Source organism: Prunus avium, chromosome 1 (assembly GCF_965620075.1).
Source record: "Prunus avium chromosome 1, drPruAviu1.hap1.1, whole genome shotgun sequence".
Lineage (NCBI taxonomy): Eukaryota > Viridiplantae > Streptophyta > Magnoliopsida > Rosales > Rosaceae > Prunus > Prunus avium.
This window is the reverse complement of record NC_142284.1, coordinates 13,337,406-13,355,259: the sequence shown is the minus strand read 5'-3', so window position 1 is coordinate 13,355,259 and position 17,854 is coordinate 13,337,406. Positions and strand designations below refer to the sequence as shown.

The 17,854-nt window shown below is 39.5% G+C and overlaps 2 protein-coding genes across 2 annotated transcripts; one reads left to right on the top strand and one right to left on the bottom strand.

Annotated features, from left to right (window-relative positions):
• Positions 1 to 3,248: 3,248 nt before the first annotated feature.
• Positions 3,249 to 5,519, top strand: LOC110764488 (sugar transport protein MST4-like). Its single transcript, XM_021967476.2, has 5 exons — positions 3,249 to 3,461; positions 3,591 to 3,913; positions 4,006 to 4,130; positions 4,214 to 4,505; positions 4,602 to 5,519. Exons 1-5 carry the CDS (start codon positions 3,329 to 3,331, stop codon positions 5,262 to 5,264), a joined length of 1,536 nt encoding a protein of 511 aa, XP_021823168.1. The 5' UTR covers positions 3,249 to 3,328; the 3' UTR covers positions 5,265 to 5,519.
• Positions 5,520 to 7,346: 1,827 nt separating this feature from the next.
• LOC110764489 (sugar transport protein 13-like) lies at positions 7,347 to 10,980 on the bottom strand. Its single transcript, XM_021967477.2, has 5 exons — positions 9,433 to 10,980; positions 8,981 to 9,303; positions 8,743 to 8,867; positions 8,364 to 8,655; positions 7,347 to 8,273 (listed from the first exon to the last, which is right to left on the bottom strand). Exons 1-5 carry the CDS (start codon positions 9,563 to 9,565, stop codon positions 7,611 to 7,613), a joined length of 1,536 nt encoding a protein of 511 aa, XP_021823169.1. The 5' UTR covers positions 9,566 to 10,980; the 3' UTR covers positions 7,347 to 7,610.
• Between the last annotated feature and the right edge of the window lie 6,874 nt (positions 10,981 to 17,854).

Here is a 17,854-nt window from a genome sequence, read left to right as displayed (position 1 = left end):
ATGTGTTTTTGTCGGATTTGGAATTGTGATAGATCTGAAATGTATAGTTGGTTCTGTTGTAAATATTGGTTTATTACCGGAGTTGTGACCTTTGATGATGAGAACTACGTGTGGCTTGATCCCTTGTCCAAGGGTACGTAGGCAGCCTGCGGTCTCACCAGGTGCAGCCGCGAAATATTATTGTGTTTAACAGGTTTGATCGATTCTGTGTATGTGATTGGATTCTGTTGTGGTTTTCGATGTGATTGTTGGATTTGAATCCGGCTTAATGATTTCTGTGGTATTTGCAAAGTTGTTTGGGGTCATTAATTACATGGTTTATGTATTAATTGACCTAAGAACATTGTTGGTTATGTTTTGAATTACCTGAAGGCCGGAGGCCTATTTTGTGATTGCATGTTGTTAACTTATGCATGCTGCCAGTTGGTGTTTTAAAATGTGTTTTATGCAGGTTGGAATTTTTGGGGAATGTTCAATTTACAGGGGAGATTCTGCCGAAATTTCGGCAGAAAGTCTCGGGCTCTTTTCCCTTAATTTGGAAAAGGGGCTAAATTTTTAGTAAGTGGGCCCGGCATCGGTGTGATGTCGGAATTTCCACAGAATTCGTCTCGAGTTCCGAGAGCGTGGTTTGGAAGATTTGCTGCATCTATGAAGAAGTTTGGGTATGTGCAAAGTAACTCTGATCATACTTTGTTTCTGAAGCGTCATAAAGGTAAATTGACAGCTTTAATTATTTATGTTGATGATATGATTGTGACTGGAGATGATCATGTAGAGATACAGAGTCTTCAGAAGTATCTGGCTTCTGAGTTCGAGATGAAATCATTGGGTGATTTAAAGTATTTTCTTGGGATTGAAGTTGCCAGATCTAAACATGGTATTTTTCTATCCCAAAGAAAGTATGTTTTGGATTTACTTGTAGAAACTGGAATGTTGGATTGTAAACCGATTGATACCCCTAGTGAGCAGAATCATAAGTTGGGGATATATCCCGATCAAGTTCCAACTGATAAAGAACGTTATCAACGACTTGTGGGGAAGTTGATTTATTTGGCTCATACTCGTCCAAATATTGCGTATGCTGTAAATATAGTGAGTCAGTTTATGCACTCTCCTAGTGTAGATCATATGGGGGCTGTGACTCGTATTTTAAGGTATCTGAAAGTAACTCCTGGCAAGGGGTTAATTTTCTCCAAGTATGGCCATACAAATGTAGAAGGGTATACAGATGCTGATTGGGCAGGTTTAGCCACAGATAGGCGTTCGACATTTGGGTATTTTATGTTTGTGGGTGGCAATCTTGTTACGTGGAGGAGCAAGAAACAAAAGGTGGTGTCTAGATCTAGTGCTGAGGCCGAGTATCGGGGAATGGCCCATGGTGTATCTGAGTTACTATGGTTAAGGAGATTGTTGAAAGACCTTGATTTTGGGCCTAATAAACCCATGGATTTATATTGTGACAATACGGCTGCAATTGCAATTGCTCATAATCCTGTACAACATGACCGTACAAAACATGTGGAGGTTGATCGAAATTTCATTAAAGAAAAGTTGGATGTGGAGATTGTGTCCTTCCCCTTCATCCGTTCAGAGTACCAGTTAGCTGATGTTCTTACGAAAGATGTTTCTACAAGTATCTTTCTCAACTCGCTTAACAAGTTGGGCATGCGTGACGTCTTTGCTCCAACTTGAGGGGGAGTGTTGGCGAGTAGAATATATCCTATTCTATTTGGGTTTTATTTATTTATCCTTTTGTATAGATATTATGTAATTAGGATTCCACTTATTTCCTAATTAAACCCTACTAGGGTTTGTAACCTGTATTATAAATACCTCCTTTCGGAGAATGAAATATATCTGAAAATATTCTACCTATATTGTTTAACTAATTTATATTGGAGGAGTTGCTTGCAGGGAGAGAGGGGTAACAACAACGTTACCAATTTATTAAAAAACACAATAACCTATCTTGCTGATGTGGTAAAATCCAAAACCATGGGAATTCTTCAATATACCAAATTTTTTAAAATGCACAAAATTATATTCTTTTTAATGTAGAGTTTCGGAATCCATAGAGACAGGTATCCATGTATTTTGTATGCATTTTATTTTTTCAAACGGGATCTAATCTTTGAGTTTGTATCATTTCATTATAAAATAATTGGGCCTTTATTAAATTTCCTCTTTTTAATTTTGAATTGAATTGAGCAAATTATTATTATTATTTTTACAATACTTGGGCCTAACATAATATTTACTAGTAATATTTATATAATACAATTTTTTTCATAAAAAAATAACATAGGTATGTATATACAAATTGGGGGCCCTCCAAATATGAGGGCCTTAGGCAGCCACTTTGCCTGCTTGTGCCCAAAGCCTCCCCTATCTCTCTCCACTCATCCATGGCTAGCAATTATACCCAAAAATCAAAAGAATGGCTATGGGTTCTTGATATATATAAAATCTAAGGTCCACAATTCAGCAGTAAATAGCCAAAACTTAAAGCTATAAAAGGAACCAAAGCACCCATGACGAAACCATTTCTAAAAAATTTCAGAGATGAAAATTTTGAAAAATCAAAAGAATGGCTATTTATATATGGTTCTTTCCCCTTCCTCGCCAGAAAAAAAAAAATCTGTGGTTCATTCAAACTTGGCTCATTCAAAAACTCGATGAAGTTTGTGGACAATTTAGATTTTTGTGTTTAATATCAATTGGTATAAGATTTTTTCCACACACATGGATATAGAAAGCAATGTATTAAGAAAACCACACACAAAAAGTAAACAGAAATATCTTAATGTCAATGTGTATTATTTCCACATTAACTTGTGACTTGTTGAATCTTCACGAACGGTGAGGCTTAGAAACTTAAGCAAGTTTAGGAGAGAAGCCGGACCAATCCTTGATACAAATACACTTTCAGGCATATGAATGATGTAATAGATGACGGATTAACTACCACATGTTATCGTTACGAAATGTGGTCCTTCTAACATTACTCGTAAGAGACTTGATCAACTCTAGTGCAACTAACTCCTCGTTAATGCCTAACCAAGCATCAAGAAAGAAAACAACCGTAGATCAATGCCATGAGGAGAGATCCTGACCGTGTCACTAACTAAATGATCCATTTTTTACGTACGTAATTCATTCCTTGTTGCCATGAAGTCATCTAGTATATATAAATCCCTCAAGCACACACTTCATTTCACCGAGCTACTCTTTTCTTAATAACAGTTGCCTTGAGGTCGTGGACCATATACCAACTACAACATTCTCAAATTAGATACTAAGAATTAAAGTACAGTTAAGCAGGAAAACCATGGCGGGTGGTGGCTTTGGGGCCTCATCGGGAGGCGGAGACTTTGAAGCAAAGATCACGCCTCTAGTGATCATGTCTTGCATAATGGCCGCTAGCGGAGGCCTCATGTTCGGTTATGATGTTGGTATTTCAGGTAGGCATTGTGGAGCTTTTCATATCATTCACGTAGAATTAATTAACTAATTTTTTGGTTAAAAGTTAATTAGAATTCTTTCTTAATTTAATTATAATTTGATACATGTGATCATTGTGATGGATGCAGGGGGTGTTACATCCATGCCTCCTTTCCTGAAACAATTCTTCCCGGTTGTTTATAAGAAGACTCAAGAGACTGGACTTGAGAGCAACTACTGCAAATACGATAATCAAGGCTTGCAGTTGTTCACATCTTCCTTGTACCTCGCTGCTTTAATTGCCACCTTCTTCGCGTCGTACACAACCCGAGTCCTGGGCCGAAAGCTAACCATGTTTATTGCTGGGGTTTTCTTTGTAGTCGGAACAGTTTTTAATGCTGCAGCTGTTAACCTTGCCATGCTTATCATAGGGAGGATCTTGCTTGGTTGTGGAGTTGGTTTTGCTAACCAGGTACATAATTATTTCCTAATCTGATCTTAATCTACTAAAATTGCTTTTTCTATCACATGCTAGGTTTTACTAATTAATGAATATAATTACAGGCAGTGCCGCTTTTTCTTTCGGAGATTGCACCCACAAGAATTCGCGGGGCACTTAACATACTCTTCCAGCTAAATATCACCATTGGCATTCTTTTCGCAAATCTTATCAATTATGGAACTGCCAAGTAAGCCACCATCCTCCCTAATATTCCATTAATCACCGATAATTAGACACGAGTGATTAATTAATGTACTTTTTCTGGCACAGAATTGAAGGGGGATATGGATGGAGAGTGTCACTAGGTTTGGCTGGCATTCCGGCAGGTTTGCTGACTGTTGGGTCTCTCATTGTGGTAGACACACCTAACAGTTTGATCGAACGAGGTAAGTTGGAGGAAGGAAAAGCAGTTCTTAAAAGGATTAGGGGTGTTGACAATGTGGATCCAGAATTCTTAGAGATTGTGGAGGCAAGTCGTGTGGCACAAGAAGTGAAGCATCCTTTCAGAAACCTCCTTAAGCGTAGGAACAGGCCTCAGTTGGTCATTGCAATTTGGATGCAGGTGCCGCTACTATACTAGTACTTTGCAATTCAAAATCCTAGTTACGTTTTAACGTGTATCAGATAGTCTCACATGTTATGTTTTACATGCCTACAGATTTTCCAGCAATTCACTGGCATTAACGCAATCATGTTCTACGCTCCAGTTTTGTTCCAGACCTTGGGATTTAAGAGTGATGCTTCCCTCTACTCAGCTGTTATCACAGGAGCTGTCAATGTCCTCTCAACCGTTGTATCAATATACTTTGTCGACAGAGCTGGTCGGCGCGTGCTATTGTTAGAAGCCGGTGTCCAAATGTTCCTTTCTCAAATGGTGGTTGCAATAATAATGGGACTCAAAGTGAAGGATCACTCTAACAACCTTGGCCATGGCTTGGCAATTATTGTGGTGGTTATGGTTTGCAGTTTTGTTTCATCCTTCGCGTGGTCTTGGGGACCTCTCGGGTGGTTGATACCTAGCGAAACGTTCCCATTAGAGGCCCGCTCAGCAGGCCAGAGTGTGGCTGTCTGTACCAACATGCTCTTCACCTTTATCATAGCACAGGCCTTCCTCTCAATGCTTTGCAACATGAAGTTTGCCATTTTCCTCTTCTTCACATTTTGGGTATTTGTCATGACAATTTTCGTTGTGGTCTTAATTCCTGAGACAAAGGGTGTCCCTATTGAAGAGATGACAGAAAGAGTTTGGAAGCAACACTGGTTCTGGAAGCGATTCATGGATGACTTTGAGGATGATCCTAAGGGCAAGTTGCATGCTTGAACTATCTGAATTCAGATAGTTTATTATCTGCTTGGTGGTTTATTAGATTTTATAAGTTCCCTTAATTTGAGGCTTAAGAATTCTTCTTTGGTTCTAGTAGCCTCACAACACGCCCTCTCTGCTTGCCAAATAATCTGCTAATTTATTTTCTGAGAGGCACTATTTGAACAAAATGTATTCCTGCAGGCCCTCTTGGATTACATTCATTCTTTTGATTTCGTTTATCAATTCAATTGTCGGAACTGCCCTCTATCTATCTGTGTTGTAGACAACATTAATGGATTTTGATGAATTGTGTTTTTCTTAAAACAAACTTGTCAAAAATGAAAGAATGTTTATCCCAAGAGAGATGTTGGTGATGGGCAATAATTGTTGAAACCAATTGTGTCCCACATCGGAGAGAGGGAAGGAGAGAGAGTACTTTAAATAGAATTACCCCACTCCAACTAATACCGAGGCCTTTTGTGATAAAACCCCACACCTGAGGATTGTGCAGGTGGTAAAGTGGGGACAGTATCGGTGTTGTTGGAGTGGGCCCTTGGCCCGTTAACCTGGAAAATTTGACATGGTATCAGAGCCAGGTTGCGGGCCCGTACTTGCCACGTGATGGGTGGGTCCCCGTTTGGCCCCGCGCGATAGGTGAGTCCCCATTTGGCTCCACGTAGGCCAAAGGTGCCACGTGATGGGTGGGTCCCCGTTTGGCCCCGTGCGATGGGTGAGTCCCTACATGGCTCCACGTGGTTGTCGATGTGTGGATCTCCACGTGTGACCCACAAAATGGGGTCTCACGTGCGGGGGAGTGTTGAAACCAATTGTGTCCCACATCGGAGAGAGGGAAGGAGAGAGAGTACTTTAAATAGAATTACCCCACTCCAACTAATACCGAGGCCTTTTGTGATAAAACCCCACACCTGAGGATTGTGCAGGTGGTAAAGTGGGGACAGTATCGGTGTTGTTGGAGTGGGCCCTCGGCCCGTTAACCTGGAAAATTTGACAATAATATGGGACAGACATATTGTCTCTCAAGAAAATGAAAGCATAAGAGAGAGGAGAGCTCAAAAATGCATCGCTAGAATCTTTAATATTATGGAAATATGAAAATGTACAATTGTAATGAACAAAATTGAAAGAAAATTTCTAAAGACATAATAAACCATAGTAAATTGAGCTTAGACCCATAAAATTCATTTTTAATCACCTACAACCCTTTCCTTTATTTTTTCTATTTAAAATACCCATTTTTTTCAAATAAAACCCGATGACGAGGATCCAAGTAAGCAAGTTACCTTATCTAGCTTAAAATCTGATTTATTCTATTTTTCGGATTCCAAAACTACCCCTATTTACAAGGTAACGTGTTATGTGGGGGTGTTACTAATGACATGTAATCTACATGTGATTAACATATTGGTTAATTATGTTGTTTTCCTTTTATGAATTATATTACTAATAATCTATTTTCCATTTTATTATAGTGTTATGAATAATAGTGTACATTCTAATTATGTTGAAAAATATTTTGATAATCTATTTATTGTTTGTTTTATGAAAAACATTTTTTTTTAAATGAACCTATTTTTCCTCTAAATAATCTACCTATTTTTTTCTCTAATAATGTACCTGGTAAAACAATGTGCCTATTTTTTTAAATGAACCTATTTTTCCTCTCCAAATAATGTACCTATACAAATTTATAGGTATATTGTAAAATAATTTACGTATGGATAAATAATGTACCTATATTTTCTATAAATTATTGTGTACCTATTTTTAATTTACTGTGCCACGGTCAGGATCCTTCCCCATGGCATGATCTATGGTTGGTTTTCTTTCTTGATTGCTTGGTCAGGCATTAACGAGAAATTCGTTGAAGTAAAGTTGATCGAGTCTGTCTAGAGGAAAACAAGAAGGACCACGTTTCCTTAAATAAGTTAATTCGTCATGTGGTAGTTAATTCGTCAACTAGTACATCTTGCATATGTCTTAAAATGGATGTTGGCATGCCACAAGGTGTTTTGAATAAAATATTTTTAATTTGTTTTGAATAAAATATTTAAGACGCATTGTTAACCAGATCATGAGTGACATAACAATAAAAGATAAACCTTACATTAATCGGTGAAAATAACAATTATTGAAGCAATTTACATGCAGAGTGTAGTCTATACGCTGCTGACAAGTACTTTGCTTGGAATGAAATTGAAGCTACGTTCAAAGGAAGAAAAACAAATCAAATGGCATGGAGGCGTGCGAGATGAAGGTCTACTAGAACTAAACAAGAACTCCTAAAACTTAAATTCGTGGAAATTGTAAAATCTAAGAACCCTGCAGGCAAGGATAAGTGGTTTAAGCATTTGCCTGGGCCTTGGGATTATCTTCAACTTCATCCATATATCGCTTCCAGAACCAGTGCTTCTTCCATACTCTCTCAGTCATCTCTTCGATAGGGATGCCTTTCGTCTCAGGAATTAAGAAGAGAGTGAAGAGAGTCATGGCGAAGACCCAAATTGCGAAAAACAAGAAAATGGCAAACTGCATGTGGCAAAGCATTGAGAGGAAGGCCTGGGCTATAATAAAGGTGAAGAGCATGTTGAAAAAGACAGCCACACTTTGGCCCGCTGAGCGAGCATCTAGTGCGAAAATCTCACTAGGAATCAACCACCCAAGAGGTCCCCAAGACCATGCAAAGGAGGCAACGAAACTGCACACGAAAACCAGCACAAGAATTCCCAAGCCATGGCCGAGGTTGTTCACGTCGTCCTTAAGTTTGATTCCAAGCACTACTGTAATCACAATTTGAGAAAGGAACATTTGAACACCCGCTTCTAGCAGCAGCACGCGGCGACCAGCTCTGTCCACAAAGTAGATTGATACAACAGTTGAGAGGACATTGACAGCTCCTGTTATGGCGGATGAGTAAAGGGAAGCGTCACTCTTAAATCCCAAGGTCTTGAACAAAACGGGAGCGTAGAACATAATTGCGTTAATGCCAGTCAATTGCTGGAAAATCTGTATGCACGTACAAATATAACATGTCAGACTATCTAATATGTGATTGTGAAAACTAGTTAACACAGCAATAGGCTATAGTCGCAGCACCTGCATGCAAATTGCAATGACCAGTTGAGGCCTGTTTCTGCGCTTAAGGAGATTTCTGAAGGGATGCTTCACTTCTTTAGCCGCACGACTGGCCTCAACAATTTCTAAGAACTCTGGTTCGACGTTGTCAACACCACGAATCTTTTTAAGAATGGCTTTCCCTTCCTCCATCTTACCGCGAGCAATCAAACTGTTAGGAGTGTCTGTTACAATGAGAGACCCCACGGTTAACAAGAGTGCTGGAATGACAGCTAAACCCAGTGATATCCTCCATCCATTTGCCCCTGACATTCTGCATGCACATAGCACAACTTCATTACACCTTATACGTGATTCATATTTATAACTAGCTAATAATTAATTATATTGGCTTAATTACTTGGAAGTTCCATAGTTGATCATGTTTGCTACAAGAATGCCAATGGTGCACATCAGTTGGAAGAGTATATTTAGTGAGCCACGAATTCTTGTGGGTGCAACCTCCGAAAGGAAAAGTGGCACCGCCTGTAATCAATCATATAGATATCCATTATTTATATAGCAAATTAATATATCAATGTGTTCAAACTACAAATCCTTATAATGGAAATTAAGATAAGATTAAGAGTTAATTGAACCTGGTTAGCAAAACCAACTCCACAACCAAGTAAGATCCTCCCAATGATAAGCATGGCAAGGTTAACAGCTGCAGCATTGAAAGCTGTTCCGACCAGGAAGAAAATCCCAGCCATCAACATGGTTAGCTTTCGGCCTAGCAATTTGGTTGTGTACGATGCAACGAAGGTAGCTACCAAAGCAGCGAGGTACAATGAAGACGTGAACAGCTGCAAGCCCTGATTATCGTATTTACAGTAATTGCTTTCAAGTCCAGGCTGGCTGTTCTTCTTATACACTGTTGGGAAGAATTCCCTCAGGAACTCCGGCATGGATGTAACACCCCCTGCATGATCAATTATAATTTCATCATTAGACTACAATATAAATTAATTTTGTTTACATACCATTTGCATGCATGCATGCATGAGAACATATAGCTAGCTAGCTAGCTCTTATCTTCATACGTACATACCCGAAATACCAACGTCGTAACCAAACATGAGGCCTCCGCTGGAGGCCAATATGCAAGAAATGATCACAAGAGGCGTGATCTTTGCCTCAAAGTCTCCTCCTCCCGTCCCGGTCCCAAATCCACCACCGGCCATGGTTTCTGCTTCTTAATCAATTTAGAACTCGAACTTACTCCGCTTGTTGTGAATTGAGCACAAAACTCAACTCACCCTCCCCTAATGATCTTGTTGTTGATGGACTTTGTGACAAACACAATTATGGATGAATCACACACACTACACTTGAGAAACCAACCGAGCACCAAATGACACAAGAATTTATAGAGGTTCAGCAATTGCCTACATCCTCTTGGTGATCCCTTTGAGAAATTCACTAATGAAAGAATAAGTTACAACTTTGGTTTACAAAGAAACCCCCTTAGAACTCTATTCTCTCCCCAAGCTCTCTTTTCTCTCTCACCCCTTGCTCTACACTTTGATACACTAGAGAACTCTTAAGCCATGATTTGCTTCTTGCATGCTAAACCCCTTTATATAGCCAAATATGCAAGAGTGTGAATGCAACCTCACACTATTCAAATGTTGGCTACCAAACTTAACCATGGATGGCTACCAAACATTCCACCATTTTGTGCCACCAAACAAGTCACCTATTTTTGACAAAGATGGCAAGCCAATATTTACTCACATGGGCAACTCCAAAATTCTTCTAGAAATGAGTCAACCATGTCATGGAATTTAGGTAGAAATCCATAGCACACAAAAGAGGACTTTGTATCCTTAGGTGAGCCAATTTTTCCAACAATCTCCACCTTGGCGAACCTAAAACTCCATGTGGAAATCATTGCCTTTCAGGACATCTGTTATGTCTTGAGAATCGTCCTGATAACTCCCAAGAACTCCACCTCAATCTTTAGCATGAAACAAGATTGAGCAAGCTCAAACAATGTTTGAACTTTGCTGCTGTGACTGGCTTTGTTAGACAATCTGAAGCATTTTCAGTTGTATGAACCTTCTTTATCATGACGTCTCCATCGTTCACCCAATCTCTTATCCGGTGGTATCGTACATCAATGTGTTTGGACCTCCCATGGAACGCTTGATTCTTCACTAAGTATATAGCACTTTGACTGTCACTTTGTATCACCACCAAGTCTTGAGCTATCCCGAATTCCTTTGCCAATCTCTTCAGCCATACTGCTTCTTTAGAAGCTTCCGTGAGCGCCATATACTCCGCCTCTGTAGTAGACAAAGCACTAACCGATTGTAGCACCGCTCTCCAACTAATCGGTCCTCCACCACAAATGAAGACATATCCTGTGGTGGATCTCCTCTTGTCTAGATCTCCTGCATAATCAGAGTCCACATACCCCGACACACATGCCTTTCCTTGTTGTCTTTCAAACAATATACCAATCCTCTTGGTGCCCTTCAAATACCTTAGAATCCACTTTGCTGCTGTCCAATGTTGTTTCCCTGGATTCGCCATGTATCTTGACACTACACTTACGGCTTGGGCTAAGTCGGGGCGTGTGCACACCATTGCATACATGAGACACCCTATCAAGCTTGCATATGGAACTTTGCTCATTTCTTCCTTCTCTTCATCCGTAGAAGGACATTCCTGCGCACTTAACTTAAAATGCTCCGCCAAAGGAGTAGACACAGGCTTGCAATCCATCATATTGAATTTTTCAAGTACTTTGGAAATGTACTTACTTTGTGACAACCATAGCTTGCCTGAATTTCTGTTTCTCCTTATCTCCATTCCTAGGATCTTTTGTGCAGGGCCAAGATCCTTCATGTCAAACTCCCTTCCAAGCAATGTCTTCAATTCCTGGATTTTTGACATATCTTTACATGCAATTAGCATGTCATCAACATAAAGAAGCAAAAATATGATATTACCATCCTTGAATGCATGAGTGTATACACAGCAATCTGATTCACATCTTCTATACCCAATCTTCATCATGAAAGAATCGAAGCACTTGTTCCACTGTCTTGGAGATTGCTTCAGCCCGTATAAAGACTTTTTCAACCTGCAAACCAGATTTTCCTTGCTTGCTTCAATGAACCCTTGAGGTTGGCTCATGTAGATGTCCTCCTCCAAGTCCCCATGGAGGAAAGCAGTCTTCACATCCATTTGTTCCACCTCCATGTCCTTTTGAGCTACTATGGAGAGTAGTAGCCTTATAGAAGTATGTTTCACCACCGGAGAGAAGATTTCATCATAATCAACTCCCTCCTTTTGCAAGAATCCTTTGGCCACCAACCGAGCTTTGAATATGGTGGCTCCCTTCTCATGCATTTCTTCTTTCTTCCTAAACACCCATTTGCAGCCAATAACCTTGCGACCTTCGGGTTTAGGAACTAACTCCCAAACTGAGTTTTGGTGTAGAGATTCCATCTCTTGCATCATAGCTTCCATCCAACTTTCTCGTTCCTTGCTCTCAACAGCCTCTTGGAACGTGGTTGGTTCTTCTTCACTAGCATTTAAGGCATAGTGAACTGCGTCATTGTCCCATCCAAACCTTTGAGGTGGTTTGATGGTTCTCCTGGGCCTGGACCGAGCTATAGATGATGGCTCCACCAGTTCTTGAGCCTCTTCTTCTTGAGTTTGTTGTTGTTGTTGCCCAGCATCTTCCTCCTCAATGTCAGACTCCACCTCCTCCTGAACGTCTTCAGTTGGCTGTTCTTGTGAAGTTTTCCTGGACACCTTCTTGAGTGGAACTTTAATGGTTGTTTCTTTCTCAACAACATCCTCCTTTGCATATGAATTCTTGACTTTGTTCATAGGCATGGTCTTCTCATCAAACACAACATCTCTGCTGAGTATCTTCTTTTGGTTCACTGGATCCCATAGCTTGTAGCCCTTCACACCACTTTCAAAGCCGATGAAAATGCATTCAAGAGACTTTGGCTTCAACTTGGATCTTTCATCACTAGGAATAAGTGCATATGCACTGCATCCAAATACCTTAAGATTAGTATAATCAATTGACTTATTAGACCATACCTCCTCTGCACATTTGAACTCAAGATTTCTTGACGGCGATCGGTTAACCAAATAGGAAGCATGGTTAACTGACTCTGCCCAAAATGATTCGGGCAATCCTGCATGAATCCTCATACATCTCTCACGCTCCATGAGAGTTCTATTCATCCTCTCTGCAACTCCATTTTGTTGGGGCGTCTTCTTCACGGTAAAGTGCCTCTTAATGCCTTCGTTTCTGCAAAACTCAAGGAACTTGTTGTCTTTATATTCACCACCATTGTCACTCCTTAGGATCTTGATCTTTCTTCCGGTTAGGTTCTCAACTTCTGCCTTCCACTCTTTGAATTTGGTGAAGACCTCAGATTTCTCCTTCATGAAGTAGACCCAAACCTTCCTGGAAAAATCATCCAAGAAAGTCACGAAATAGCGAGCTCCACCCATTGATTTAATCGGTGATGGCCCCCATACATCCGTATGAATATAATCTAGCACACCTGTGCTTTCTTCCTCTTTATCTCGCTGCTTGAAAGCTACTTTTGATTGTTTTCCCATGGTACAGAATTTGCAGAACTCCAGCTTGCAGCTTTGAACACCTTTTAACAACTTTCTGTTGTGTAGTTCCTGCATGCCCCTCTCACTCATGTGCCCTAGCCTCAAATGCCAAAGCTGAGTTTCATCCTCCGAGTCCTTGCTTGTGGATACAGCTGCTCCACCTGTAATTGTTGTACCACACAATCTATATAGACAATTAGGTTGAACTTCTCCCTTCATAACCACAAGTGAACCTTTTGAGATTATGAGTTTCCCTCCATTAGCTTTAATTGAATAACCATTCTTATCAAGAGTTCCAAGGGAAATGAGATTCTTACGCAACTTTGGAATGTGTCTTACCATTCCAAGCGTCCTAACAGCCCCATCATGCATCTTCACCTTGATTGTACCGGTGCCTTTGACTTTACAAATTGAGCCATCCCCCATCATAACTTCACCACCTTCTTCTTTTTCATATGTGTCAAACCACTCCTTGTTTGAGCACATATGGTATGAGCACCCGGAATCCAAAATCCAATCGGAAGAGGAACACCTTGAAGAATTAGCAAATGCATTAGTTTTAACATTGCCATTAACACATAAAAGCTCACCATCACTTTCTGTGACTTCCTCAGCTGTGTTTGCTGCATTCTTCCCTTTGTTCTTCTTCTCCTTCCATATGGGGCAATTCTTTTTCCAGTGCTCCTTTGACCCACACTCGAAACAACCTTCTTTTGCCTTGGATTTTGACCTTCCTCTGCTGCCTTTCTTACCTTCACGCCTCTTTGAACGGCCCCTCTCTTCGGTCTTAGCAACTAGACCTTCACCTTGAGGGTTTTCTCCTGAACGTTGGGCCATCCTATGGTGCGTCATGATGTCTTGCACCACCGGCTCAAAATCCAGAGTGACCTTCCCGAACATAAGAGTAGTTCGAAAGTGTTTATAGGATGGAGGTAAGGATGTCAACAACATAAGAGCTTTATCCTCCGTACTATAATTAACTTCCATTCTCTGCAAGTCAGCAACACATCTATTGAAACTACTTAAATGTTCCATTAGATTACCTCCCTCCTCCATCTTAAGATTTAGGAGTTCTTCCTTTAGGAAGAGTTTGTTGGACAGCGACTTCCCTGCAAACATCTCTTCGAGCTTCTCCCATGTTTGCTTCGCTGTATCCTTCAACACGTTGATGAGCACCTCATCGGAGAGGTAGTTTTCGATGGCTCCTCTGGCTAACTCGTCAAGTACACCCCACTCATCATCTGTCATACCTGTTGGCTTCTTTTCCTTGCCCACCAACACAACATGGAGATGTTGTTGTGTAAGGGCTGACTTCATCCTCCTTTGCCAAAGCGTGAAGTTCTCCTTCCCTGTGAAGGGCTTTAACTCCACCTTCATGTTGACAGATTGTGGCAGCCTCTGCAGCATAGAGCTACTTTCACCTTCAGCTTCCTTGTCACCTGCCATCTTCAACACTCTAGCAACTTGCTGCTCCAACACAGCTCTGATACCACTTGTTGTGAATTGAGCACAAAACTCAACTCACCCTCCCCTAATGATCTTGTTGTTGATGGACTTTGTGACAAACACAATTATGGATGAATCACACACACTACACTTGAGAAACCAACCGAGCACCAAATGACACAAGAATTTATAGAGGTTCAGCAATTGCCTACATCCTCTTGGTGATCCCTTTGAGAAATTCACTAATGAAAGAATAAGTTACAACTTTGGTTTACAAAGAAACCCCCTTAGAACTCTATTCTCTCCCCAAGCTCTCTTTTCTCTCTCACCCCTTGCTCTACACTTTGATACACTAGAGAACTCTTAAGCCATGATTTGCTTCTTGCATGCTAAACCCCTTTATATAGCCAAATATGCAAGAGTGTGAATGCAACCTCACACTATTCAAATGTTGGCTACCAAACTTAACCATGGATGGCTACCAAACATTCCACCATTTTGTGCCACCAAACAAGTCACCTATTTTTGACAAAGATGGCAAGCCAATATTTACTCACATGGGCAACTCCAAAATTCTTCTAGAAATGAGTCAACCATGTCATGGAATTTAGGTAGAAATCCATAGCACACAAAAGAGGACTTTGTATCCTTAGGTGAGCCAATTTTTCCAACACCGCTACACTTTAATTCTTAGTAACTAATTACACAAGTATTTTGTATTTATTTTTTTATATATATATCTACTAGATGACCTCTATCAAACTGAAGAAGAAAAGGAAGAAGAAGAGACTTTGCTCTGTGAAATGAGGTGTGTGTTCTTCAGGGGCTTATATACCAGACGACCTGAAGACCTGAAGGGGACAGAGAGTGAACCACGTAGAAAATGGATGACTGTCATGACTTAGTAAGTTCCATGGACAGGACCTTTCCACATTGGATGGTCAACTGTTGATGTACGTACTCTTCATTCTTGTTGCTTTGCTTAGTCTTAGTCGTCTTGACCAAGATATATTTAGACACCCCAAAATTAGATCCTCATCCACCTCAAATTAATTATCGGCTCAAATATTTATTTAAATATAGGCTTTCTAAACATCTCTATTTTACTAATTTTATTATTTATATTTTTAGACTTCTATTTATAAACCAAGTTTGTTTTGTTTTAACGATGTAAATGAAATGATGCATTGAACTATATACGTATAATTGTAATTTATTTTATTTTATTTACGAACCACATTTTTTTAAAGTGAGATCTACTTGTATAGATGAGTCACATGTTATCAGATACGTTGTCAATAATATGATAAGTGTGATATAAAGTTATATTCTCGATATAGAAATCTCACAGAATCATGAACCTTGGAATAGATTCAAAACAATGAATTAAGTAATAAATTGGAATCACGACTATGCGCTGGAGCACAAGGGACTAGTGCCAGCTCCCTTGAATTGATGCTGCAAAAAAATCTTCCTCTTTTTACTTTTTCTTTTGCTGCGTTTTCGCTTTCGATCGATCTAAAAATATTCGGCATATTATTTTTCCAACAATCTCCCGCCAACACTTCGTTAACTTCCCTAGTTCCTAATTTTCTCCCTTCAGAATAGTAGACAAAAGTAAAGAAGGCTCATGGGATCCCATCGTTACTCCACCAACTGATGTCCAACTAACTTAGTGCTTTTGAAATAATCACCTTACAATTCATAGGCAGAACAGAAAAAGAAAGGCCCAATTAGTGAAGTCATAATTGCAGGCTTAGCATTGGAAGACAAGCAACAGTTGCACTAATAGTGGCTGCACCACAAAAGCTGCTTAATATTGGTTCAACCTCAAGACTTTTAAAATAAGTCTATTTATTTATGAACAGTTGAAAGTTTTAGCTTTGTAAAAAAGTAGAAAAAAGTCATGCATCTTATACCTCCCAACCTTTCGGCCGCGGACATTAGCATCCGTACGTTTCCTTCTTTACTTTCACGAATTTTCCCGTGAACAAAGTCGAGTCTTTGTTTTTATCCTTATCCAAAACCAACAACGAAAGTCTCGACTTCCAAATCCGAAACCCAAACGCCTTGCGATTTGCATGGTTTTTGAGCATATAATTAAATTAAAACGGTCAATTTTGGTGCGTCCCAAAAGTATACATCAACCCTCACGCATTCTTGGCAGCCCACTGTCCCTCTCAACTCTACCTGAGGTCATCGTTTAACGTCATTTCTTTTCAATTTCTTTTTATTTTTTTGTTCAACATTTCTTTTTGAACCTTTTGATTAACTTTTTTCTTTTGTTTAAAGAAAAAAGGGCAAACGCAGGGGTTTGCCAAGGTGATCAAAATAAAGTGCCGGCTAAATGACATGGTTGATGTGCAAGAGACTTGTAGCTCAAATAGTTAAGAGCAGTTAGCTCTACACTCGAGGTCCTATGTACGAATTCATCTTCCCCAATATTGGTTTATTTTTTGGGGTGCGGGTGGGGAGTTTGTTTCTTTTGGCCAGAGACATTCTTCCGTTGTAAACTCTATTTTCCCAAAACTACAAAATCACATGTTTCAGATGATACATGTGAACACACACAAAAATAGGGGAAGATAACAGCAAAATAATTATCTGATTTGCCATGTGAATTGGAGGAATACAATAATATATTAAGAACACGCCAGGCAGTGAGATTTGGATGCTGGATTTGCCAATTTCTACTCTTTAAGAAAAGAAAAAAAAAAGGAAATGAATAATAATAAAAGTCTTGTATTGGGCATTGAAGAAAAGTACTCCACATTTATTTTATAATATTGTGGGGTTTGCACATTTTAAATCTTGGGTCCATGGTTGAGTCACCGCAAGATCAGCCTGACTTGTTTTATTTCAACGGTTCAATTGAGGTTGCTGAATTTGTTAAAACAAAACTATATTTTATCACCCACATGAGACATCACCAACAATATTAAAAATAGAAAACTACATGACATTTAAAGATGACTAGATTACCAATTAAAATTATTATTTTAGAGAAATTATTTGGTTTTAATGGAGTTAAATCATGGTTTTAATTTCCTTTTGGGTCCTAAACTAAAGCATTAATTTGGTGGGAATTCCAATATTGTATTGACCTAATGAACAAATGGTCCTATTTTGGATTATTATAGTTTTTTTCCTTGTCTAGTTTTGTTTCAGTGCGTTTTTATTGCTCCTTATTAAGTTCAATCTTCTGATATTACAGCTCGAATCGAAATGATATGGTATACGAGTTCACCCAAATTATTACACGCGTATGTAATTAGTAATATCGAAATTATAACGAACCCTAAATCTAGCATACCTTGAAAGTTCGAAGTTGCCTTGATTCTGAAATAACATTCAACCCAGCCGCAAAATAGGTGGCTAATTAATCCTGTGATATTTGGTCTTATTAAACTGACTCGAACTTTGTTAGG

Bases quoted from the DNA above. Each gene is read 5' to 3' on its own strand.
- LOC110764488 (XM_021967476.2), top strand. From the start codon at position 3,329: ATGGCGGGTGGTGGCTTTGGGGCCTCATCGGGAGGCGGAGACTTTGAA. The intron at 3,462-3,590 runs GTAGGCATTGTG...TGATGGATGCAG, and splicing joins TTATGATGTTGGTATTTCAG to GGGGTGTTACATCCATGCCT. The intron at 4,506-4,601 runs GTGCCGCTACTA...ACATGCCTACAG, and splicing joins TCATTGCAATTTGGATGCAG to ATTTTCCAGCAATTCACTGG.
- LOC110764489 (XM_021967477.2), bottom strand. From the start codon at position 9,565: ATGGCCGGTGGTGGATTTGGGACCGGGACGGGAGGAGGAGACTTTGAG. The intron at 8,656-8,742 runs GTAATTAAGCCA...ATGTGCATGCAG, and splicing joins ATCAACTATGGAACTTCCAA to AATGTCAGGGGCAAATGGAT. The intron at 8,274-8,363 runs GTGCTGCGACTA...ACGTGCATACAG, and splicing joins TCATTGCAATTTGCATGCAG to ATTTTCCAGCAATTGACTGG.